The sequence below is a fragment of the Bos indicus x Bos taurus genome, chromosome 10, assembly GCF_003369695.1.
Source record: "Bos indicus x Bos taurus breed Angus x Brahman F1 hybrid chromosome 10, Bos_hybrid_MaternalHap_v2.0, whole genome shotgun sequence".
In the NCBI taxonomy this organism is placed as follows: Eukaryota; Metazoa; Chordata; class Mammalia; order Artiodactyla; family Bovidae; genus Bos; species Bos indicus x Bos taurus.
The window spans coordinates 80081099-80108384 of record NC_040085.1 but is presented as its reverse complement, the minus strand read 5'-3'; the positions used below and the strand labels follow the sequence as shown (position 1 = coordinate 80108384).

At 40.4% G+C, this 27286-nt stretch overlaps 1 protein-coding gene across 11 annotated transcripts; it reads left to right on the top strand.

Annotated features, from left to right (window-relative positions):
• On the top strand, window positions 1–27286 carry MLH3 (mutL homolog 3). 11 transcript variants are annotated; one of them, XR_003512839.1, is made up of 14 exons: window positions 270–406; window positions 2023–5365; window positions 8078–8176; window positions 8869–8954; window positions 9705–9809; window positions 11205–11277; window positions 15343–15414; window positions 16788–16899; window positions 17871–18030; window positions 22263–22286; window positions 22389–22467; window positions 24624–24775; window positions 25792–25930; window positions 26054–27286. XR_003512839.1 is itself a non-coding variant. In XM_027552454.1 (13 exons), exons 1-13 carry the CDS (start codon window positions 326–328, stop codon window positions 25867–25869), a joined length of 4464 nt encoding a protein of 1487 aa, XP_027408255.1. In that variant the 5' UTR covers window positions 276–325; the 3' UTR covers window positions 25870–27286. The 11 variants fall into 11 exon arrangements, 6 of the variants coding, with proteins under 6 accessions (XP_027408260.1, XP_027408257.1, XP_027408255.1 ...); XR_003512840.1 differs by having other exon boundaries at window positions 5–406; window positions 22372–22467; window positions 25792–27286; XM_027552454.1 differs by having other exon boundaries at window positions 276–406; window positions 25792–27286.

The following is a 27286-nucleotide window of genomic DNA, read 5'->3' as shown; positions in this document are numbered from 1 at the left end:
GGCTCTTCACTACCCAGGGATCAAACCTTCACCTCCTGCATTGGCAAGCGAATTGTTTACTGCTGCAGCACCTAGGAAGCCTCGGTTGAATTAAACGGTAGTACGCACACAGCAGAAATGAGAAAGGGGAAAAGGGAAAAACGAGTAAAAATTGCTAGAAACATCTTTTCACACCATGATAAAACGGGGTAAAGACTGGAAACTTCCGGGTACCAGAGAGAAGAGACCCGGGGACACGCGTTACCAAGCCGACGACAACTGGCGCGCATGCGCATCGAGGTGTCACGGACTGGAGGGCGTCCTCCACGCGGCGCCTCAGAAGCGCATGCTCGCGGGCTCGCGCGTGCACGAGCCTCACGTGTACGAGCCTCACCAGCCACCGAGCGCGCGCCCGGCGTCCGAGGCGGTTGGTATCAGGGAGTTGGGGAGGTACGATTCCAGGTGACTTGGGGTAAAGCACGCGACCAGAGGACGATTCTAGGAGCTCGTCTACCACTCGAAGGGCCTTGGCGACCGCTGCGGGCCAGCCTTACGGACCGCCGCGCGAGGGGGCCTAGGACGTCTCCCGGCCTACCTTCGGCCGGGCGCCCGAACCTGGGCGGGCCAGGCCGGGGTTTCCGGTTGCCAGCCGGGAGGGCGCGGGGGTGGAGCTTGAGTCTTACGGCCGCGGTGGGTGGGGTGGGGTGCGGACGCGGCCCTGCTCTTCCTGCAAGCTTTCTCAGCTCTGAACCCGGATCAAATCGTCCCACTTGTCACAGGAACCCCGAAAGCCCCGTAATCAGGAAATCGGAAATCGTTGAGTTTTGGGTACCAGTAGGAATAGGTACTAAATCTTGACCTCTCGTTTTTTGCCGGCTGCAAAGTACATTATCTTAGAAACCGTCAGATCTGCAATTGGAGCTCTGATTTTCCCCAAGTTTGATCAACAAGCCCTACTACTCTTGAGACGGTCCAGCCCATGCTGCTCTCGGCTATGAAGGGAGGGGACCTTTCATTGAACTGTCATTTTTAGTTGCAAGAAAAAGTCTAAAGATCCCCTTGCCATCATTGTAACTTCCCTGGTGGCTCAGACGGTAAAGCGTCTGCCTACAGTGTCGGAGACCTGGGTTCCATCCCTGGGTCGGGAAGATCCCCTGGAGAAGGAAGTAGCACCCCACTCCAGTACTCTTGCCTGGAAAATCCCATGGACAGAGGAGCCTGGTAGGCTCAGTCCATGGGGTCGCAGAGTCAGGTATGACTGAGCAACTTCACTTCACTTGCCATCATTATTATTGCTGAGGTAGTTTGGAGCCATCTGTAAAGTCCAGAAGAGTATTAATACAAAATAATAAATCATAAGTGGTAATAGGTAAGGGCCTTCTGAAAACTTAGTAATACATGTACAATATTTAAAAATCAAATGATAAAGGCTTAAAAGGCAAAGGAATTTTCCTGCCCTACCCGTTCCCATTCTTAGTCTCTTTCCCCTGAGATAACTACATTCAACCAATAGTAATTATTATAATAATTATCGCTCCTTGATATAATAATTTGATTTCATTTCCTCCTCTTCCTTCACCCTAATTAGTACAATGTCTTAACACTTCATTGTAATGTTTTTCTAAAAGTCATGGTTATTGTGTAATGGATAAATGTTATGAAACTAGCTTGGACATTTTTTTCATGAATGATTTCTAGCTAATGTTTCTTACCGGAAATTAGGCATCTGTTTTTGGTGAAGTGATTGGCAGTTTGAACACATTAGGGGTCAACTTCAAGTGTGATTATGATTTCACTTAGGGCATTTGGGATTTAGGAGCAGTAAAAATTATGAAATTATGAATACTGTTTTGGATGTTAAATCTGCTGTGCCAAATCTGAGCTGTTTGATCTGCCTAGAGATCAGAAGTATAATTTTTGTTTTGTTAATAAGAGATTTCACTTACCTCAAATATTTCTTTATAATGCCTGAGAGAAATGGTTGATGCCATGTAACTCTGAAGCTTTAATTGTGTGTGTGTGTGTTTTGTTTTCCTCCCCTAGGCAATTATTTCCAGTCAGAAAAGGGAACCACTGCCTGGCATTCTTACCAGCTTTCTACCTGCCATGATCAAATGCTTGTCAGCTGAAGTACAAGCTAGATTGCGTTCTGGTTTGGCTGTATGCTCCTTAGGCCAATGTGTTGAGGAGCTTGCCCTGAACAGTATTGATGCTGAAGCAAAATGTGTGGCTGTCAGGGTGAACATGGAAACCTTTCAAGTTCAAGTGATAGACAATGGATTTGGGATGGGGAGTGATGATGTAGACAAGGTGGGAAATCGTTATTTCACCAGTAAATGCAACTCCATACAGGACTTGGAGAACCCAAGGTTTTATGGTTTCCGGGGGGAGGCGTTGGCCAGTATAGCTGATATGGCCAGTGCTGTGGAAATTTCATCCAAGAAAAACAAGTCGATGAAAACATTTGTGAAACTGTTTCAGAATGGGAAAGCCCTGAAAGCTTGTGAAGCTGACTTAACTCGACCAAGTGCCGGGACGACAGTCACTGTATATAATCTGTTTTATCAGTTACCTGTTAGGAGGAAATGCATGGATCCTAGACTGGAGTTTGAGAAGGTTAGGCAGAGGATAGAAGCTCTGTCACTCATGCACCCTACCATTTCTTTCTCTTTGAGAAATGATGTTTCTGGTTCCATGGTTCTTCAACTCCCTAAAACCAAAGACATATGTTCCCGATTTTGTCAAATTTATGGACTGGGTAAGTCCCAAAAGTTAAGAGAAATAAATTTTAAATATAAGGAGTTTGAGCTTACTGGCTTTATCAGCTCCGAAGCACATTATAATAAGAATATGCAGTTTTTGTTTGTGAACAAGAGGTTAGTTTTAAGGACAAAGTTGCATAAACTCATTGACTTTTTATTAAGGAAAGAAAGTATTATATGCAAACCAAAGAGTGGTTCTGCCAGTAGGCAAGTGAATTCAAATCCTCGGCCTCGGTCTAACCCGGAACTCCATGGTATCTATGTAATCAATGTGCAGTGCCAGTTCTGTGAGTATGACGTATGCCTGGAGCCAGCAAAAACCCTGATTGAGTTTCAGAACTGGGATACTCTTTTGATTTGCATTCAGGAAGGAGTAAAAACGTTTTTAAAGAAAGAAAAATTATTTGTGGAATTATCAAGTGAAGACATTAAGGAATTTAGTGAAGATAATGATTTTAGCTTGTTTAGTGCCAGTCTTCAGAAGCAAGTGTCCTCTGATGAGAAGTGTGGGCAGGTCAGTTTCCAAGAAGCATGTAATAATATTTTGGATTCCTACGAGATGTTCAATTTGCAGTCAAAAGCTGTGAAAAGAAAAGCTCCTGTAGAAAACATAAGCACACAAAATTCTAGGGATTCAGAAGCTATCAGAAAAAAGACAAATGATTCATTTTTGTACACTTACAAATCTGATGGGCCAGCCCATTGTAAAATGGCAGAGTCATCTTTGCAAAATGAAGACAGTGCTTGCTCACAGTCAAGGAACTTAGAACAAGAGACAGCTGGAGCATCAGAATTGGGAGAAAATAAGAAACATAAAAAATCTTGCTTGGAACATAACTCTTCAGAAAATCCATGTGGAACCACTTCAGAAATGTTTGGAAGCCCTTTTCAGACATTATATCACTTTGAGGGGAGTGGAGAAGATCTAGAAATACAGAAAGTAAGTACTACTGTTAATAGCATGGCTGCCAACATCCTGGAAAATAACAGAATTCAGAATCAACCAGAGAGATTTAAAGATGCTACTGAAATGGATTGCCAACCTCTGTCTTTTGAGACAGCATTATCAGGAGAACCTAGTGCTCAGAGAGAGGAAGAGAAAAGAAAAAAACCTAGTACTTGTGGAAGAATAAATGTTTTTCGTTATGGACAAGTTAAATTATGTTCCACTGGCTTCATAACTCATGTGGTACAGAATGAGCAAACTAAATTAACTGAAACAGAACATTTATTTAAAAGTTATGCTCAACCTGGTCCTGTGAGTGCCAAAGAAACATTTAGAAATAGAACACACCATTCAGTTGAGACTCCCAACAGCAAAGATTTAACCAGCACTTTAAGTAAAGAATTTGCTGAACTACCCAACAAAAGTCTGTACAGCACAAATCGAAGTTATGAGCTAGAGAACAAACATACAGCAGCCTGTAAAAATTTTGCTATTTTTCAGGAAAGTGGTAAAAAATCACACACAGGTGGCTTATTACCTAACACATCCTCTTTTTCTTGGGGTGGACATGTTTCAGATGGTAGTAAGAAAACAGACAAGTTGATTGGTCCTGCCGAACCCATACCTCATAAGAAGCTAAGCTTAAGCTCACAACTAGGATCTTTAGAGAAGTTTAAGAGGCAATATGGGAAGGTTAAAAATCCTCTGAATACTGAAGTGGAGGAAAATAATACTTTAGAAATCACTACCAATCTCAGTCCACAGGTTGAAGCTGACATTCCATGGAAAGACAAAAACCACTTAGACAACTCTGACATCTGTGAAATCACTACTATGAAATATAATGATTCCTATGGTAGTTGTCAACCAGTAAATCACATGTTTTCTTCAGAAAAGCTTCCATTCTCCAAGGAAGATGATTGTTTGGAACAACAGATGCTTTGCTTAACAGAAAGCACTGTAACTCTACAGGAGTTACCTCATTTTAACAGTAAATTTTTGGATGTTGAGAAGTCACCTGAATCACTAGCCTCTAAATTATCCAGATTGAAGGGTTCCGAAAGAGAGACTCAAAGGATGGATGTGAATCATTTTAATGAATTGCTACAATTAGATTCCAGTAGGAAAGATGGTGACTTGTCCAGTGGGTTAACCCTAGATTCTTGTAAGTTATTTAAAAATGAGCATAAAAACCCAGAAAGTGACAGTATCCCAATGTCAGACTCTGTCACACAAGGTAATCTCTTCAGTAAAGACAGTGAAACATATTCTAACAACAATACCACTGAGAAGATACCAGAAAATCCTTTGGTACTGCCCTATGACCATGCTACAGTTATCAGTAAGGATTCAGATATTCTTATAGCTTCAAAACAACAGATTGGAAGTCCTGACTCTCTGAGTAGAATGTTAATGAGTCGCGTGGAAGATTCCACAGCTGACCAAAATGGAACTTGTTTTCAGAGTGAGGAATCCATAGCAAGAACTTGTTCTGAAAATGAAGAGTCCAACATATGTTCTTTGGATTGGCAGCAGCATTTTGATGTAACTCTGGGAAGAATGGTTTACATCAACAAACTAACAGGACTTAGCACATTCACTGCTCCTACTGAGGATGTTCAGGCTGCTTGTACTAAAGACCTGACAACTATGGCTGTGGATGTTCTACTGGAGAATGGTAAGTATATGGCATTCACTGGCATGAATGCTTTTGAAGGTGGAAATAATGGCTGAGGAGTAAGATAGTTATTATTCAAAGAGATTGTATCAGCAGATAGAACATTTTGAAGTTTAATTATAGAATGTGTTTTATTATATATGAAAACTCTCTAGGTCCAATAGTATTTAAACATAAAATTACAATGAAAGAATGATATAGAATGGAACTGTAAGTATATTTATCTATGGGTGTATGTGTGTACAAGAGGATGAGACAGTGTTTAATGAAAATGGTGCTATTGATAGTTGAGAAGAGTTGCAGTGTTTCCCTGGGGACTTCCCTGGTAGCTCAGCTGGTAAAGAATCTGCCTGCAGTGCAGGAGACCCCAGTTCAATTCCTGGGTCAGGAAGATCTGCTGGAGAAGGGATAGGCTATCCACTCGGTATTCCTGGGCTTCCCTTGTGGCTCAGCTGGTAAAGAATCTGCCTGCAATGCAGGAGACCTGGGTTTGATCCCTGGGTTGGGAAGATCCCCTGGAGAAGGGAAAGGTTACCCACTCCAGTATTCTGGCCGGAGAATTCCATGGACAATCCATGGGGTCTCAAAGAGTCAGACACGACTGAGTGACTTTCACTTCACAGTGTTTCCCTTCCCACTTTCCCTCTCTTCCAAACATGCCACTCTAAGGAATTTGTCTTTAAAAGCACCTGCAATGCCAGTGTGGTATTTTTCTGGAAGTTGTTCTCTGCACCTCTCCCAGGTAAAGAACTAGAATGATTCTTGTAGTCATCCTAGACTTCCCAGTAAAATCTATGGCTCAGTACAGTAGTATATTTATAAACTTTAAAAAAAAAAGGACTTGACCATAAATTTTTTGGAATATAGGTTAAGTATGTATTTTTATAATCATACTTTTCAAATGTACTTTATTATAATGTATATGCTAATAATCTTGGTCTGTATAAGCGGCCGTTATTCAGAAAAACAATAATGTGGCTTTTAGATCAGACCACAAGGCCACATCAGAGCCTAGGCTAGGACTCTGAGTTCCCAGGTCTCAGTCTACATTAAAAGTGACATTATTTTGGCAGCGTGTTGAGAGCCAGATGTTGGGAGATGGTAAAACTGATTTCCATCTGGCAGTAATCTTGGTTTTGCATCAGAAGGATAAACATTAAATGTTCATCTGTATTAAGCCTTGAATGTTGCAAAAGAATGTAAATTGTATGAAGGTAGTTCCAAATTAACTTATCATTTCTCCCTAGGATAAATATCTCTAGCAGGAGGCTCTGATTCATTTAAGGTTAAATAAGACTTTTATTTTTCAGTGGTTTCCAGTTTTTTTCCCTTGTGAAAAAAAGTAATCATTGTAGTAACTTTCAAAGTATTAAATAGAAAAAAATCTTTTTCTTCAGTACTGCTCCTGAGACTATCACGTGGCTCTTAAAGACACGTGTTTTTCAGCGTATGTAGTTTTGTGTCCTGATTTATACTGAATGCTAATCAAAGGTAAATCTAAGGCACTGGCACGTCATCTTTCTGAAATACAATTGCTTCTGATATGGTGACAAAAAATAACTGGATATTATTGAACTGAGATGGTTGTTTCTAAAACAAAAGGAGGAAATCTTGGCTGGCTATACTGAACATGAACATCTGTTCCTGTTAAATAAATCTACATGTCTAAAATGCTTCAGCCTACTTAATTTCTGGATTAGCATGTCTTGTAGTGAACCTTTGAGAGTCATGTTAAGTCAGAGATTCATAATGAAAAACTAAGTATTTGGGATCTAGGAGCTAGTTCCAAGAAAAATGGCTTCTAAGCACCCTTCATTCAGAGGTGGGGTGAGGGTTGGCTGCCATTCTGCAAATGGCTGGTGTGTAGCAGAACATTTAGGACATGGTTGAGCCTCATGTAAAAGGTTACATGAGATGAACTGTTAAGAGGTAGATTTAACTGCACAGAAGAAAGGCTCTACAAAGGTAATTTTAAGGAGTGGTTGTCAAGTCTCCAGCCCTGGTAGTTATTTTTCTTTAAAATGTCTTCAACTCTGTCCTTTCTATTGACAGGGACACAACTTTATTTCACCTCACACTTTTATCATTCTTAGTTAATCTCTCTCCATTTTTTGTCCAACAGATTTATCTTTTTGAAATAATAGTTTCATCATGTTTTACTCCTGTTTGAAACTGTCAAATTCGACATTGTCTCTAAAACTCAAATTTGATCATCCTCAGAGAGGAGGGCAGAATTTGGGCACCATCTTACTGGACATTGGAATTTAAACTGAAAATTTTTCATTCATTTGTCTCTTTATTTATTCACTCATTTGTGATCCACACCATGCTTGGGGCTGCTGCGTTGCGTATTGACTGGCTTTGCTTTCAATGGTCCAGACTATTAGGGAGGACAACCATCCAAACGTACTAATAGGATGAGGTAAATGCTATGATAGACACATACGTCTTGCGAAAAAGAGTGTGTCCATTGGGGGATCTTTTCTAGGTCTTCATTCTGTCTGGTATAGATGGGTAGTAGGACTAAGGGCTAGGGGAGATTCCTAAATTAGCAGAATAATTTCATTTAAAAAACTTCTGACTCAATCTAGTGTTTACTAGTCTGCCTTATGTCTTAATTCAGTTGGTACAGAAAGAGATTTTAGGAAACCATTATTTTAATAGTGTATATTTTGAGTTCAAATGTCTAGTTTTTTTCTTTTTTATATTTAGGATCTCAGTACAGGTGTCATCCCTTTAGAAGCGACCTTGTTCTTCCTTTCCTTCCTAGAGCTCGGGAAGAGAGGACTGTGATGAGACAGAATAACAGAGGTAGGGGCATTAACAGAGATCGCCGGAACACCCAGTACATACTGTGCCACCAGCTCAGAGAAAACAAAGCAGGGCTGTGTTGCTGAGCTTGATCAGTGCCAGCTGTGCCTTCCTGGAACCAGGAACTCCCTGTGGTCCTGTTTCACAGCAGAACTAAGTTAATTCAGTGCATGCATTTAGATCAGAAATTACTTTTCCAGATGAGGTCAATGCTGGTTGATTAGGCACAGTCTGTGGTGTCTTGTGATTGAGAAAAATGTTTCTTATTTTCAAATATTGGCATTGACTCCATATTGCAGTAGTTTTATATAAGCAAAATTCTTATCTTCAAAAAAAAACTGCATTTATCATTTTTGTTTTCGTTGTTTCTAAAAATAGATAAGGTATATTTTTACCTAAAAAAGTGGGGCTACTAATTTGAACCAGTTTCTTGTGGACTTATATTCTGAAATATCTCTTGAAAATAGTTTATAGAAAAAGCTATAATGCCAGAAGAATAGTCATCAACCCTAGTTTAAGAAATAACAGATAAAAACAATTTAGAGATACAGCCATCACTTCACATGTGCAGAATATGGGAACACGGTGTCTGATCTTTGGTCTTGAGGCCGCACTGCACCAAGCGTGACACACCATGCGCCCTCTTCCCTGAGGCTCTTGATGCCAACTTTCCTTGTCCCCTTTTGCTCTAGCTACTGGGGACGATGCCTTTGGTCCTGAATCACTTCAATCTTTGTTCTCAGAATGGGACAATCCAGTATTTGCCCGTTATCCAGAGGTAGGTCTGCAGCACTTATTCTTTGCATGTTATTTTAAAATTTGAATTTCATTTAAATTGGGGGTGGGCATGAATGACTATATTGATTTGTAATTATGAAGGGAAAGTGAGCATGTTTCCAAATAATGTATTTGGAAATTAATATTTAACATAGAGAGGAAGAATCAGAATTCGTAGCAGTTTGGAAGCTTGGTCACTTTGGATGATACTTTAGACCCGTGTCATCAGTGTGTGAATAGTGAATGTGTTTACCACTCTCAGAAACCCTGACTTGCAGCTTTGGCCAAGTACTTAGGGTGATGGTAATAAAAACTGTTATCATTAGATAAAGCGGTGAGTCTTCTGCTTTGTACCCGAATCTTCATCATTGAACCTGAGTATGCATCCTCTCCTCAGTGGGTGATCATACAGTGCGCTTTGTGTGTTGTAATGAGGGTGCAGAGCGGATGAGCATTTGTTACTGATTGATCAGTTAAGATGTCTTTAAGGACATGCTTATGAAGCACAGGCAAATTGTTATTCTGAAAGAACTGGGCTTTTGTCAGTAATTTTGTGTATAAACAAAAATTATTATTCAAGAGTAAAAATTCATAGAGCCCTTTGAATTTTTATAAGTTCCCTGAATTCAACCCACCTCTAATAGGTTCTGTGAAAATGAATGTTATTAAAGCACTTTGAAATCTTTGGTAAAACAGTTCTGCAGACATAAAAGATTACAACGTAAATGACATTTGTTCTGGGTCTTTCTAGGTTGCTGTTGACGTAAGCAGCGGCCAAGCTGAGAGCCTAGCAGTTAAAATTCACAACATCTTGTATCCTTATCGTTTCACCAAAGAAATGATTCACTCAATGCAGGTAAAGGTTGCCTTTGAAATCTCATTAATATATATATATTATATATATAGCCTAAGCTAGGCTAACTCATGTGAAATTGGATTTACTTAATGATATAGACCACCCTGATCAAGGCACATGTGTTCTTTTTAATCGTACTAAAACTTTTATCATCAGAAGAAAAAGCAAAGGACTAATTATAATTGCTATTGTTCAGTTGCTAAGTCATGTTCAACTCTTTGCAACCCCATGGACTACAGCATGCCAGGCTACCCTGTCCTTTACTGTGTCATAGAGTTTGCCCAGACTCATGTCCCTTGAGTCGGTGATGCCATCAATTACCAAAAAAAAAAAACATCCTTAGTGGGGTGAGCAAGTTTGGAGTGATGAATTATGGATTCAGGCACACAGTTTCAAGCATTATATATTGACTTTCTATACTGACAATTTATAAGTCAACTAAGTAATGTAGTTGACATAAATTTGGGCTTTCCTGGTGGCTCAGATGGTAAACAATCTGCTTGCAATGCAGGAGACCTGGGTTTCATCCCTGGGTTTGGAGAATTCCCTGGAGAAGGGAATGGAAACCCACTCCAGTATTCATGCCTGGAGAATTCCATGGACAGAGGAGCCTGGTGGGCTATAATCCATAGGTTGCAGAGTTGGACACAACTGAGCAACTAACACTTACTTACTTAAGTAATGTAGAGACATTGTCCTTAAATGTGCAATGATGCCCGTTTTTAAATGGCCCTCTATTGTATGAGGCTACAAATGACATGGCTTAGGAGATCCCAGATTGAGAAGTTAACACAAGGGACCCTTTTTCTAGTTTGCCCTCTCTCTACACCACTCAGGCTGTCCTCATCTTCTTATTTTCGGTATGGAAACAAATTAGAAGCTGAGACTGATCTAGGTAGAGGGCAGCCACCAAGGTCTCCAGCCACCAGTGGCTGTTAACTTACTGCCTTAATGTACCAGCTCCTACAAAAATGGTTTCCACTTTTTGTATACATTTTTTTGCATACATTTTCCAAATTTTTTTCAGCCCTATTTGTTGGCAGTCTCTGGTCATATTAATAATTCTCTGGTCATATTACTTGTTATTAAGAGTCCTTCTGTTGGGAACATTTCAAGTCTACTCTGAAGTTTTATTAACATAACCCTATGAGTTGCTTCAGTCTGTTCCCTTGTAGTCTTTCCTTTTGTCTTCTACTTGCTCTACATGTCTATTCTTTATCCTTCCTAATGATGACCTCGAACTCCTGCAGGTTCATCCGCACCTCTCCTCAGTCTTAGATATGAATGTTATAACGCAAACAACTTTAAATTAAGTGCAATTTTGTCTCTCTCTATGCAGATAAGCCATTGTTAACTTATAATTAGTATTGTTCCACTTACTTGAATGTATGGCAGGTTCTCCAGCAAGTGGATAACAAGTTTATTGCCTGTTTAATGAGCACTAAGACTGAAGAGAATGGTGAGGCAGGTAAGAATGGGCTTAGTCTTAGTGACCAGCTGGTCTTCTGACAGTCTCCTTTTAAGGTTATTTTTTATACATGATACAGTTTCAATGATTTGGCCAGATTAGGGAAAACCAATCTAAATTATGAAAATATATTATGAAACAATAGTTTTAAGTACATGTAGTTTTATGTACATACACATAGACATGTGTGTGTGTGTATGATACATGTTAAATTATTAAGAATGGTTACCTTGGGAGTGAGAATAGAAATGGGCAAAGGGGAAATTTCATCTTTTACTCTTTAAAATATTTTATATTCTCTAAATTTTTAATAATGTTTTAATACGATTGCTTTATAATAATAGAAAGTTAATATGATGAACTCTGTTAGGTTTATGAAGAGTTAACATATAACCTCTTGGTGACCTGCTTTAATAAAACAATAATAATTTGTAAATAATAACATTAACTCATTCAACAGATATTAATTGAGTACCTACTGCATGTGAGGGACTCTGCTAGAGACACAATGGTGGGACACAATATACATGCAAGTTACACAAACATTAATGTTTTAACTCTAGTGTTATGGAGGAGAGAAACAAGATGCTGTGAGAACCTGTACTAGGAGATTTGATTTAGTGAGGAGGTCAGAGAGGGTTCTGTTGGTAAAGAGAGATCTGAAGTATAAGTTAACTAGGTAAAGAAGGGAGGGAAAAGTGTTCTGGGCAGAGGGAATAACATGCAATTCGTGCTTCCTGCTCCTTCAGTGAGAGGAAGCAGGGCAAGCCCTTCCTTGTGTGAGAGCAGGGAGATGGGCTAGACATGTAGGTCACAGCCAGATCTTAAAGACCATTGACAGGCATTGTCTTCATCCCAGTACCAATAGGAAACAATTGAAGGCTTTTTGTTTTATTTTTTATTGTTTGTTTTCACAGTGGCACGTGTCACATCACATTCGCTTTTTTTTTTTCCCCAGCTGTGCTGGGTTTTCATTGCCATGAACAGACTTTTCTTGTTGGGACTTGCAGGCTTAGTTGCCCCATGGCATGTGGGATCTTATTCCCCGACCAGGGATCGAATCCCTGTCCCCTGCATTGGTAGGTGGATTCTTAACCACTGGGCCACCAGGGAAGACCCCACATTTGCATTTTGAAAATACTGCTCTGGCTATATAGTGTGGAGCGTGGAGCAGGTGTGGAGGTGGAGACCTAGTAGCTGCAGAGAGAGTGTTAGGAGGATGTTGCAGTATCTAAGGAATGATGGGGAGGTGGCCTGGAAAGAAAGATATTTAGGAGATAAGTCAGTAGGACTCGGTGATGGGTTGGACATAGGGAAGGGATATCAAAGAAGACTCCTGGTTTTCTGACCTCTAGCTGGATGATGCTACAGGACCAGGTTGAAGAAGAAGCAGGCAAGGAGGGTGAAAATCATGAGTTTGGTCTGAAATACCTTTGAAATGTTCAAGAATGTATCAGGAATGTGGTTGGATATTACACCTCTAGCAGAGACTCCGAAATCTGTGACATGGAAGAGAGACTAGGGAGGGTGAAAGCTTTTTTTTTTTTTTTTAAACTGGGAGAGCTTTGAGCTATTTACAAGGAATGCTAGATCCTGTCAGGTTCTGGAAAAGGCCTGAGTGCCTGAGAGTCCTGAGCACCCCTGCAGGAGTTGGCATCTGATAGGTAGGCCTGCAGGAGAGAGCTTCTAAAGTTTGAAAGTGGTTCATTCTCTTTGCTTTTCAAAATGTTCTCTTTTATCTTGTTACAGTATAAATTTATTTGATAAATATCATCATAGACCAGAGGTAAAGTAACCAAAAATTATCATTATTGTCATAAATGTAGCATTAGTAAATGTCAAAATCTAGTAGTCTTACTGTTTCTAAATATTTGATTACCTGAAATTCTTTGTTGTTTAATACCAAAATCTCTACCGTGGCACCTGAAATGGGTATAGCCACCAAATCTCCAGATATTTAAATGTCTCTTACAGTTCCAAGAGAATTGATTACTATGTTGATTGGCTACCACCAAGGAGTATGTATTAGATTAAAAAAAAATTTTTTAATCAAAATGAGTTTTTATTGCTCATCAATACCAAAAGCAATGTATTCCTATAATTGTCTTAATTTTATTTTAATATTTGCACTAATTTTTGTAATGGACATAGAATTGTTTTAAATTATAGTTAAATTAATGCCATATAATGGCATTTTTATTGCATGTTTTCACCTATAATTATGATACTCTAAAGAATAAGGGTTCATTTATTTATTCTGTAAATATTTACTGAGTGCCTATGATGTGCTTGGTGCTGTTGTACATGCTGGGAATATAACAGACAAAAATCCTTGTCCTTATGAAGCTTCTATTCTGTTATTTTGAAATATCAAAAATATAGCTCTGACACAAGTAAATTACTTTTCATATATTCTGCTTCATTCAAGGAATGGAAAATGTCATGAACATTTTGTAGACTATAAGTCTTCCCTCCAGAGTGAGGTGCAGGATTGATTTCTTAGAGTTCTTGACTTTTGGTAATTTACACTGGTTGTAGTTTTGAGTTTGAGGTTACTCCCTCATAATTTATTATTTATTCCATTGTTTTGCCCAATACAGCATAGCATGTTCAGTATTCATTACAACCAGCTGCAACTCCTCCTATCCTCAAAGGAGCTTAAAATTCAGCATTTGGGGGCCTGTTATGTGGTGGAAAATGCTGTCAGAAAAATTACATAATCTTTTTTTTTAAGTCTGAAGCTCTTATGCCATGAATTTGATGGTGTCATAGAAACAGTTTTTTTATCTTAGTAGAAACAGGAAAAACAGACATTATCTCGTTTGATCAAATTCAAGAGGAGAACTCTTATTTCAGTATAATCAGTAACAATAAATGTCAGCCCTTTGGCCAAAAGTAATAAAATTACAAGGTAAAATGATGTACTAATCTCATCGAGATCAGTCCTCCTGTCAGTGAGAAAAGGATTTCCCTGTAGGTTTGGCTTTGGGGTCAGGACAATCTGTTTCCTCTGATGTACTTGAGAGTTTAAAGCCTAGCTACTCAAAATCAAGGTCAGTAAATGACATCACATGGGAGTTTGTTAGACTTGCACAATCTCGTGTCCCATTCCTAACCTACTGAATCAGAATCTGCCTCTTAGTAAGATCCCCAGGTGATTTGTCTACTCTTCAAAGTTTGTGAAGCCTGAGTCTAAAGCAAGGCACACTGTGGCCTGGGGCCAGATCCAGACAGTTATTTCTGTAACATCCAGAGCGATAAGAATGTTGTTTATTTTTTTTAATTGACATGTAGTTAATTTACGGTGTTACATTAGTTTCAGGTGTACTACATTTTTAACTAGTTGAAAAAAAGCAAAGGAAGAGTTATATTTTTTAACACATTAAAATTATATGAAATTCTATGGCCAATTCATGTTGATGTATGGCAGAGGCCATCACAGTATTGTAAAGTAATTATCCTCCAATTAAAATAAATAAATTTTAAAAAATTATATGAGGTAATATTTCAGTGTCTATAACATTTATTGCATCACAGCTACAACATTCACAGATCGTCTATGGCCACTTTGGTTCAGAATGAATATTTGAATAGTTGTGTCAGAAACCACGTGTCCCAAAAGCCTAAAATATTTACTGTCTAGCCTTTCACAGAAAAGAAATCGCTGACCTCTGATCTAAAGTATAGTAGAATTACACTCTTCATGGGTTCTGGAGTAGCTTGCAAATCAAGGTCAGCTGATTAAAAAATATGTAGTTTAATGATCCTTCACTGTATCAAATTTGAATTAAAAAAGCAAAGTCAGTATTTAAACATTAAATTCACACATATTTTAGAAATGAAATACTAATGAACCAAAGAGTTTCTCATCAGAGATACATTTTAGTTTTTCCCATAATACTTTTTGGGAAAGAAAAGCAGCAGTTGTTGCTACATAGTTTGTATGCTTCTCTTATGCTCATGTTGTTAAATAGTTTGGATTAACCTTTCCTCCCTCGACACAACATGATTATCTTAATCTTGACCTGAGAATTTGAAACCCAGTGGTGCTTGCTGGTCTTCTAGGTGGAAACCTGCTAGTCTTGGTGGACCAGCACGCTGCCCACGAGCGCATCCGATTGGAGCAGCTGATCATTGGTAAGGATCTGCTGAGGCCTAGGAAAGATTCAAGACTCCCCAGCAGAATTAATGTACCTGAAAGGGTTTGCCTAATGGTGACTGTGGTGAAAAAGATGAATTGTACGTTTAAAAAAAAATGAAAAAAAAAAAAAAAAAACCTAAAAAAATGAAGCTGAAGCCTATTGGAGTAACTTTTACAATTAAGAGAATGTAGTAGTTCACTTTACTAATTGAAACCTGTGGATCTTACTTACATGGTCAAAGGCATATTTGCCATATACTTACCATCAGCCCTAAAGATTAGGCTACTTTATTACAACATTCAGTACAAAGATATGCCCCTCCGCATGCCCATGTGATTGTGGTTTATCTTCACAGTTCATTAGGCAGAGACCACCAGCAGCTCAGAAGGCCCAATATATTTTGTTTCTATTTTAAAATTTAATTTGTTTTTGAATAGGTAGTATAATTGAACAGGTTCCAGTCTGAAAGGTACAAAAAGGGAATAAAATAAGGTTTCTTTTCTACCCTTGTCCTTCATTGCACCTAGTTTCTCTCCCCAAAGGCAACCTGCATCACTAATTTGCTACGTATTCTTCCAAAGTCAATATGTGCTTTTTAATTTTTGCTACCCATTTTCATCATGCGGCTGTGTGTCCCCAAGATGATGTAAAATACCCAGGAAATCGTTACTCCTGGGGTCAAGTAATAACCAAATGGGTGAAGACTTGGGAGGTATTTCATGGACTGGAATGGCAATGATGTCGCTTTTCACTTTTCCTTAGAAAATGAAGACCTAAGAGTTGGGAAAGATAGAGTAAAAGCAGTGTTAGAAAAACTCACTTGCTGTAGGCCCTGGACCATTTGAGAATAGTAGTAATTCTCATCAGAGACTGGGCAATCCTTCTGAAGGAAAGGAGGTGCCTTCTTGAGCCTTGGGTTGTGTGTGCTGTGCTGTGCTTAGTCGCTCAGTTGTGTCCAACTCTTTTCAACCCTATGTACTGTAGCTTGCCAGGCTCCTTTAACCATGAGATTCTCCAGGCAAGAATACTAGAGTGGGTTGCCATGCCCTCCTCCAGGGGATCTTCCCCAATATTAGTCAACCTCTGTTATTGCAACCACATTTGTTGACTGCCTACCGAATCACTGCATTGTTCATTTGAATGTGAGATTTAAGTCTTATATTTTTTATTTAAGAAAATACTGCTAAAATGAGTAGACAAACTAGATATTTACTAGTTTGACTTTAATAATGGAAATTCAGAGCGTAAAACTGAACATTGAACATGCTGCTAAGTACTATAATAACCCCATGACTGAATCTTCATTTTTATCTGAATCTGGAAGACTTCAACTTCTTGCTCTTAACCTGTTCATCTTTCTCCCAATAGATTCCTATGAAAAGCAACAGCCACAAGGCTTTGGTCGAAAAAAATTACTGTCTTCCATTGTAAGTCCTCCACTAGAGATAACAGTGACAGAAGAACAAAGGAGACTCTTACGGTCAGTACCATCATGAGGATGTGATGTAGCTAAGGTGCATCCTCACACTAATTCTGTGAGGTATAAACATAACTATCGTTCCTTTTCTCAGATGAGGTTGGTCATAGCAAATATTAAGTGATGGAGCAGGCACTCACAGGCAGGTTGTCTGACTCCAAATGCTATTCTTTCTGCTATATCACAGCTGTTGAGTAAAGGATATAGTTTCCCTGGTAATTCTTTCCAGAAGTTGGCTTAGAGTACTCTTACCATTCCTTGGAACAGTCAGTATTTATGTTGTGCTGTTTCTGAAAGCAAAGTTACTGCAATAATTGCTTCCATTCTGCTTTGCCTTGGTGCATTCTAGATTCTTAGTTTTCATCACCATAATCATACTGGGAAGAAAGTAAAACCCCAGGCCCCAAGGAAGGGGCAAATCATATAATGAGTCATAAGGTAGGGCATTTTCCTACTTTGGGGCGGCATAGATTATTGGAAATGAAAAAGAGAGAATTGTCTCTAAATTTATTTAATATGGGGAATATGAGACTGCCAATAAAGCTTTTTCTCTGGGGCATAATTTATATTAGAGGCAGATCCATTTATTTACATCCCGTTAATCAGAACTTCTCAGTTCCTGGGGCTGTTAATTACCTCCCTGCTTTAGTGCTGATTCAAAACATTCTCAGCCCTTTTATTTGTGCCAGACTTCTTTAAGTGCCAGCAAGGAGTAGTTAGCAATCCCTCAGCGGAGAATAAAAATTCAGGAATAAGACACAGAAGCAAATTGATTCAGTGGAAGAGAGGGGAAAAAATAAAGGTTACTATAATTCAAAAAGGAAATTTGATAATAAAATCCTAAACAAACACAAGTGTGAGGAAAACAGTGCAAGTTTTAAAGCTCATGGCAGCTTTTGAGAAACTATCAAGTATTTGGAACCAATGCTGAAATGTGAATGAAGTAGCTGTTTTACATTTGAGGTTCTCTTTAGGTGTTACCACAAAAATCTGGAAGATCTGGGCCTTGAAATTGTATTTCCAGACACCAGTGATTCACTGGTCCTCATAGGAAAAGTACCACTCTGTTTTGTAGAAAGAGAAGCAAGTGAACTTCGAAGAGGAAGATCTACTGTGACCAAGGGCATTGTGGAGGTGAGACACAGCTGCAGATGCTGAGAAAACGGATGCTTGCTAATAACCTCCTCCTTTGTTTAGAAATTCTCTATATTCATCTTTTATTCAACAAGCATTTATGAAATACCTGCTGTCTGCCAGGTTCCAGAGATTCAAAGATGAATTAGCTCAAGGTGAGGAAGGATATTTAAATTATACTGCAGTGAAATTTGGCCAGCAGAGGTATGTTCAAAAGTGTTATGGCAATACAGAATATTTACTGTGCCCAGGAGAGTGGAGGTCAAGGAAACTATCAAAAGAAAAGCCTTTTTTTATTTGTTTTAGGAAAAGTCTTGTAGAACAGTGGGAGCCTGCCAAGTATAGAAGAGTGGAGGTCATTCTAGACAGATATCAGAGACTTGAAGCAGATCCTGTGCTTAGGGAGCTACCAATACACATGGCTTGTATTAAGATATACACAGGATAGTGGTGGGCCAAGATGAGCCTAGATAGGTGGTCAAGGCCAACTCATCAAGGGATTCAGCATATTCAGCTAAATAGTTTGCATTGTATCCTGTAGGCAGCCAGTGAAGAAGAGTAAAGTATACTTTAGCATTGCACTTTAAATACGTGGTTTTTTTTAAAACAAACATGATTTATTTTGTATTTGTTGTCTTTTCTTTCCTGTTTTCTATTAAAGTTTCCTTTATTTCTCTTGTTTTCCCCTCTCCTGGTTTAGAAGGGGAATTTTAACTTGCATACGTAACTAACAGTAATTTGTTCTTCTGTTCTCTTCGTAAACTGTACATAAAATCACCACCTTTTATCTTCCAGCCCTCTTCTCCCACCTGTCCTTTTTTCATGGTGTCCTTTTTTTTTAATTCATTGTGATTTCTTAATTGCTTCTTTAGCTCTTTCAGTTTGGAACACAGGCAAATCCATATCAACTCAAGTCTATCATTTTTTCCAGACACCTGAATTACTGTAGTAAGAACATCTGAAAACAAAAGGTAGAAGACAGATTTAGTGGGTGAACTGTGGGATAGACGGATATAGGAAAGATTTGAGATGGAGAGCACCTGAGGGGCTAGGGCCAGTAGGACAGGATAAAGCTTTGACTTAAGCCAGTAGTGATGGGAGCGGAGAAGAGAGACGTATATGAAACGTAATCTGGAAGGCAGCATCGAGAGGACCTGGTAATCCAGAGAATGCAAAAGAGAAAGAGGAGAAAAGATAAGTCATGATTCTGAGGGTTCTCGCTTGGTCGACTGGAGGGATGGTGCTTTTGACAAAAAAAGGGAATGGAGGAGGAGAGTACCCTTGGCTGAGGAGTTAGACCACGAGCCTTCAGATGAAGGTGCGCCGTGGATAGACAGGCCAGATCCAGCACTTGGGAAAGAATTCGGGCTGTAGTATCTGTTTGGGAGTTAACACTGTAGAGTTATATGGCCCTTGAACAGCATGGGTTTGAACTGTGCAGGTCCACAGATACACAGATTCTTTTAGAAAAATACACCCTACCCTACTGCAGGATCTGCGGTCGGTTGGTTGAGTTCCCAGATGTGGAGGTGCGTCTGTGGAGGGCTGACTGTAAAGTTATACAAGGATTTTCTCCCATGAAGAGAGCTGGTGCTCCTAACTCCTGCATTGTTCAACTCCTGTGATGGTCAACTGTTTATATTTTGATAATATCAGAAGCTGGAAAAGCATCTAAAGGACGTGAGATTGTTCCAGGAGAATATGAAGAAGAAAAAGAGAGCAAAGTGCAGGGCCTGTGGAACACCAGCATTCAGGGTGTATATGTTTTGGCAACAGTCCGGAACGCTAGCGCTAAAAAGAAGAGACGGTAAAGGATGGCTGAAAATACTTGGTGAGAGGAGGAGGAAAACCAGGGGAAAGTAATACTGCCACCACCAAGGGAAGTTTTCAGCAAGAAGGGAATGGTCAACAGTGGCCAGAGAGTAAAGCCTGAGAAGTTGGACTTGGCTTCGGGGGACACTGCCTGCCTTGAGGAACCCATTCTTAAGGGTGGGCAGGAGTGAGGGGAAGGGGGAGCTATGGAGGCCGCTCTCCCAAGGACTCTGGCAATGTACAGAAGAGATGGGGCAACAGCAAAAGGGATGGGGTGTCAGGAAGTATGGGGCAGGACACCCGTGGAGGAAAGATTTTTGTTTCTTGTCGGACAGGAGAGACTTGAGCAGGTGTGTCGGCTAAGCGTGAGAAGACATTTGAGAGGAAGAGGCAGCTGACGGGCCAGCTGTGGGATCACCTTGACTTGAGCCTTCCCAGAATCGCCCTTTGATCAGACCACCTCTGCCTGGCTTTCAGCAGGGGCCCCTTTCTCCCTCCATGGCTTATTTTCGCCAAGGCTTCTCTTCCAAACTGTCTTAAATCCAACAGATAGGATCTGCTCAAATCTTTTATTGTAATTCAATCCTTAAGTATTTAACGAGAAAATTATAATAAAAACTTTCCCTAAAGTGACTTCAAAGACGACTGGTAAGAAGTTTACCTCAGACTGAAACAGGGCTTATGGTTTCAGCAAATCTTGATTATGTTAAGTCAGGCTGATCAGGAGAGATTTTGTCGATTCTGAAAGAAGCAGGAAAAGTTCTGGCATCTTGAAGAAGAGGTAGTTACTTGGATCCTAGCAGTTGAAGGATCAAACTAAGACATCTTTCTATAAAGTTCGACCCTCCAGCTTAATGAATGTGCCTTTTAAATATTATTCAAGTTATCTAGCATTAATTGAACTACTGAAATATGAAATGAATAGAGGGTAAGATCCATTTCCTCTTCCCCAGGCTTACTAATGTTTTACAACTCCCAGATAGATAAGCAAAAGAGAGAATAGCAAAGTTAGGATTTGATCTGTAACCACACTAAATTTTGTTAGTGGGTCAGGTATAATGAGATCTGTTTAGGTTTGTTTGGGAAAATGCATGGCTTTTAAAAAATATATAATATCTACCCTCCTAGTTTTTGGTAACTGCTCATTTATATGGAGAAGGCAATGGCACCCCACTCCAGTACTTTTGCAGGAGCCTGGTAGGCTGCAGTCCATGGGGTCGCTAGAGTCGGACACGGCTGAGTGACTTCACTTTCACGTTTCACTTTCATGCATTGGAGGAGGAAATGGCAACCCACTCCAGTGTTCTTACCTGGAGAATCCCAGGGACCGGGCAGCCTGGTGGGCTGCCGTCTGTGGGGTCACACAGAGTCGGACATGACTAAAGCGACGCAGCAGCAGCAGCAGCAGCAGCTCATTTATAAGTATGGTGTCCTAGTGTCTAAATGAGAGAGGCAAGAGAATTTTCTGAGTCTGGTTTAAAAAGAATCTATCATGTTATAATCTTGGGAAGCTAATTTTTTGTTTTTGTTTTTTTTTTTTGCTGTACTACTTGGCTTGTGGGGTCCTAGTTCCCCAACCAGGGATTGAACCCAAGCCCCAGGAGTGAAAGCACTGAATCCTAACCACTGGACCACCAGGGGATTCCCAGGAAGCTAATTTATACATTTCTAGGAGTAAAGAAATCCTGTGTTTTCTTATAAAGAAATTATTAAATGTGCCATATCACAAAACAGTTTTTAACCTCCAGAGGTTAAACAAATTAGTAACATGAAATAGTGTCTGCTTTAAATTTCTTTAGTCCTTTCATAAATATTAACATCTGCAGGGATATTCTTACTGCAAAGGCTACCCTAGGGACAGAGATATGCAAAGGAGAAGAAATTTCCCAGCAAAATGCCTCAAAGAGTAAGCTTTTTGACCTGTAGGGACTTATTGCACACAAAAAAATGCCTGTGGGAACTAACTACTTATGTTTCTGATATCAAAGCAAGTGTTATACTGAGTGCACAGGTGTGTTGATGGCTGTTGTGTATTCTGTTTATATGCCATGTTAAACGTGTTCTAGCCAAGATAATAAATACAAACAGACAAGCTCGCAGCGAGAAACCTCCCTGATATCTAGTCAAGTCATTAGGCTGCCAGTTACATAACTTCATGAATTTATGAGCTATCTCTGGAGAAAGCTTCAGTAGCTAAATATATTCTCTACTCAGTAAGAGTTCTTTCAGTTGTCTTTGGTATTTCATATTCAAAGTGCCTTACCACAGATACATTATTTGTATCTAAGTGCTATATTGCTGGAGCTTTTTTCTTTAAGAGGCATATTTTTAAAGAAGGAAATTGGGATATTTTGTAAATTATCAAAGGGCAGTTATAACATAGCAACAGATTCATGTCTGTTGTCCTTTTCTCTTTGTAGGAGTTTATTCGAGAACAAGTGGAGGTAAGCTTTACTCTTATTTTGGGGTTCCACACAGAGGCACCGCACACAGAAGGCTCCATTGTTCCACTGGCTTTTCCATTAATAGATGTGTTTATGCATTAGCTACTCCAGACCACAGGAGGCATCCAAGGGACTTTGCCACTGACTGTCCAGAAGGTGTTGGCATCCCAAGCCTGCCATGGTAAGACTCTCAACACACCAGCTATTGAGTGCCTTTGCATGCTAAGCCCTGGCAGGGTTCAACAGTTATGAAAGTAGAAGGCATGATTATCATCTGCCTCTTGAAAGGTACAACTTAGATCAAGAAACAATACATTAAAAATGAACCCTAGAAAATTATTTTTACAAAGCAAAATTTGTTGTTGTTGTTGATTAGTCACTAAATCATGTCCAACTCTTTGTGACCCTGTGGACTATAGCCTGCCAGGCTCCTCTGTCCATGGGATTTCCCAGGCAAGAATACCAGAGTGGGTTTCCATTTCCTTCTCTAGGGGATCTTCCTGACTGAGGGGTTAAACCCATGTCTCCTGCATTGACAGGTAGATTCTTTACTACTGAGCCACCAGGGAAGCCCACAAAGCAAAATACCAACATATATAGTGGGCCATAATGCAGACTGACTTATGTGAGTAGAGGAGTAACTCCTAGAGGAGATGCACTTTGAGTCAAGTTTTGAGTGAGATGAAGGACATGGATTCAGAGGAAGGGAAGGTTTAGTACAGAGGAGGAAACAGCCTGTGCAGAGATCCAAAGGCAGAAGCAAATCGGTTATATGAGGAGCAGCAAAGAATACCAGGAAGTTAGGCTAGTGAGGAAGCGTAGAATCCTAGAAGGTCACAACAAAACCTTTAGACCTTATACAGAAGGCAGGAATCACTGAGGGGTCTTGAGTAGGGTAATATGATAAAATAGAGAAAACGGTGTTGCAGGAACTTACTTTAGGGACATGAATCCCCTGCAACTCTCATTTGACCTCAGGGGTCTCCACTCCAGACACTGTCTCCCTCCATTTGATCTCCCCCCGGTACCCCATCAACCTTCCCCTCTCTTCACTTCCTGTCTTTTCTGGCCTTACAACCTCAGTCCCTCATTAGTTTGTCTCCTGCAAACACCATAGATCCCCTCCCGGCTTTATCCTATCTTTACTCCTCGTATCTACTCCATCCCCAATTTGATCATCTCTACCTGCAAAGTGTATCTTCAGCGTGTCTAATGCGATCTGTTTCCACTGCCGCCTCCCCTCCCAGGACTCAACGATTCTTCCCCTGTTGAGTCCTCTGACTTAGTCTTCCCATATCTATCCTGGTTTCCCTTCAAGCCATTCTTCTTCCCACAACACCCAGAGGAGTCTTCTTGAAACATGACTCCGAGCGTGTCATTCTTCTTAAAAAGACAGGACAGTGGCTCCCATTGCTCTGACGATGACCGTCTTCCTCTCTACTGTGGCCTGCAGGGGTCTTCAGCTGCTTCTCACGTTACTCTCCACTTTGCCCTTCACATTGCAGCTGGCTTCTTTGTCTTGGTCTTGTGTGCTAAATTCTGCACTGGCCTTTTTCCTCTGTCTGAAATGCCCTTCTGCTCATTCTTCAATTAGCCGTGTTTTTCTTAACCCAAGGTCTCAGATTAAATATCATTTTGCCACAAAATCCTTCCCTGGCCTTCCTAAACCGGGTTTGGTCTTCCTGTTATATATTCTTTGATTTTCTATATTTTATAGTACTTAATAATTTTAATTATTGTTTAACTGTTTGTTTAATGTTTGTCTCACCTGTTAGAGAGTAAGCTTCGTGGGGGTGGTGATCATCCATCTCATTCACTGCCTGGCATAGCTCCAGCACAGAGTAGATACTTAATATTTGTTGACTGAGTAAATTACTGTAGGCGAAAAGGCAGTTTCTGACAGTATGAGAGTTTAGAGTAAGAAGATTATGACAGAAACAAAAAATCAGCAAATAAAGTGAACATTATAGGGAAACATATCTTGGTGATAGACTGGCTTTGGATGGAAGATGACCTTGATTTCACAAACTTAAGAAGTAGGCAAAAGTACTGCTCTTGCCTCTCTGAGAAAACTCTGAAGGCAAAGTCCTAACAAGTTAAGGAATGCCTGTTGCAGGGATTAGAAAGACAATTGACTCCATTAGGAAAGCTGAGAGACAAGTCAGTCCTGAAGCCTTAGTTTCATCCATGGACATAAAGGCCAATTTCAAGCAGTATTAAAGTCACATGAAAGAAGCCTAGGAACCATGTGTCTCTCCCCAGATATTTAGCTCTAACCCAGGGCCAGCATGGGTTTCCCACCGCACACACCATACTGTGTGTCTGTCTTTTGTTTAGGGGCCATTAAGTTTAACGATGGCCTGAGCTTCGAGGAGAGCTGCCGCCTTATTGAAGCGCTGTCCTGGTGCCAGCTGCCGTTCCAGTGTGCTCATGGCAGGCCCTCTATGCTGCCATTAGCTAACATCGACCACTTGGAGCAGGAAAAACAGGTACAGAAATGACTTAACAGGAGACTAGCTCCTGTGATCCAAATGTAATCTGTCTTAATCCTTTCCCCGATACAAGAGTTTTGAAAAATACTGGAAGTTTTTTTGGAAATCTCACCATTTCATCTTCTAGCTCAAATTCAAAACGGAGTTTAGGCAGAACTATCTGATTATACATATGATGCCTTCGCATTTTTTAAGCTTAACACACGTACAGACCGAAGCATCCGTTGCCTACCAGCTCTAGGTTTTCTGAGATAGAGAAGTTCTCTCTGGGACCACAGAAGGTTGGCCAAAACACAGCAAATTCATTGCTGGCAAATGTAGCCTGAAGAGCCAGTTGCTTAATAGTATCGGGTTGGCCAAAAAGTTCGTTTGGGTTTTTCCATAACATCGTACAGAAAACCCCAAATGAACTTTTTGACCAATCCAATACTTGTTGGAAATGGTAGCCATCTCCAGGGATCTCTAGAGTAATGATCTGAGGATCAGGCAGGGAACCAAGCTTAGGAGATTTTCACATTATGCTTTGGCCCTGATTACTCAGCAGTCCAGGAACAATGATGTGGATAATTCAATAAAAGTGGCAAGTGGTTTAAATTAAAGAACATTTCTATCCTTATAATCTTAAATGAAACAGAACACGAGAGCATAATAGGAATGTCCGCTTTCCAAAATCTTTTATTTTGCTTACCTTTCCTGCTGAGGGCTGTAAAGTCTTTTCTTGCATGGAGTTTTCAGGTACTAATGCTTTCTGACTCATCTAGTCCATTTTACTCCATTGAGAACTTTTTGTTTCATATGACAGTGGAAAAATGAAAGAAGTTTTGTCCCCATTCCTGAAGAGATGTGCCTCTAGACTTAGTTTTCAGTCCCACTTATCCTAAGGAAATCTAAAATTTTTTCTGAATCTAGAAACTAGAAATCCAAACTAATGTGAATAGCCGTAATTAGGAAATACTTGTAAGTTCCTTGGCTTTTCATACTGGTAATTGGAGTTATTCTCTTTCTGCCCACAGACTAAACCCAATCTTGCTAAACTTCGCAGAATGGCTCAAGCCTGGCATCTCTTTGGAAAGGAGAAGGATGTGATGTAGGGCAAGGCCTGCAGGCATCCATGCCTCCTTGTGAGCTGCCAAGAGAGCAGAATTACTGTCTGTAAGGAACCCAAGGGATGCTGACTGTAGGCCTTTGAGCAGAGAGTGTGAGCAATAGGCACCAGGTGGGTCTTGACTGAATGGCCCTGGGGCCCTGATCAGCATCTCCATCTTCCCTGAGCAGGTGATCCCTCCAGTTGAGGAGCCAGATGGATTTCAAGCCTAAAGACGGGTCATTCATTAGCATCCATGGACACAGGAGGTTGCCCTCTAATGTCTACATTTTGTAATTTATAAAGGGGATAAAATTTAATGATTAATTGTATGATTGTCTGGTTGGTTTGTTTGCAGAATTTGGGGGTAGTTGGATGAGGGTTTTGGTTTTGTTTTGCCACTTTTTTGAGCCTCATAATTTGCACTCATGTGATCACCTGGTGCTGAACTCCCTTCCCTTCCGGCCTCCTCCACTGCCCCCTGCTGCTGCTTCACATTCTGCCTTAAAGAGTTTCTCCAAGCTTGTTAAAAATGTGCCTGGCAGTCTTCCACCAGGCCTGTAGTTAGATTTTAAGGATAAAAGCAATTGATAAAGAGAAGCAAGGACAAGGATGGAATAGAGAAACTGTAAAGCCCTGCTCCTGGTTTCTTGTTTGTTTTATTGCCTCCTTAAGACCTTTTCAGGCAGGCACAAGCCCACCGTGGCTGGAGCTGCACTTCAGGTGGACACGGGCCCTCAGCTCTGCAGCCTCCATCTGCCTGCGAGGGAGCTGTCAGTTCCCTATGTCACATGCTTGTTGATCACATGAAAATTCTAGAAACAGGTCCCCTGACATCTAAAAATGTTGGAACTGTATTGCTGAGGGCTGTAGCCTGTGGTGATGTAATAAAATTACAGATTCAAGTGGATGAAAAGGGGAAGATCATGAACGCCAGGTTTAAGATTTGGATGTAGTTCTGCAGTTGCCTCCGTCTGGTTAGCCACCCAGTAGGTAAAAGGGAAAACGGTAGAGGAAGCCTTAACCATCAAATACATGGACGTAGCCAAGGAATTCTGCTTTCCTGCTGTGGCTGCACTGTTCCCTGTGGACTGAAGGTGCAGTCCAGGCTGCCCTGGCTGAGGATACAGGCAAACAAGAACCCAAGAAGGCAGGGGCAGAAAAGAAAGGAGCCCTTAGCGAAGAAGCCTCGGCCAGGTTGCATCAGCAGTTTGCTCCCCCTCCCCGACAGTAAAAGAGCTACGAGATTCACAAAACATTTGCTTTTCATAGTGTGGCTCAAATGCCAGCAAAATGCACGGTTTAGTTATTCTGAATCCTATGATTTCTTTCAGCCCACGTTTATCACCTTGACCCAGTTCATGAATATTCTGAATTGTCTGTACAGTCTCAAAACTGAAATCAGTAATAAAGTTTCAGACTTC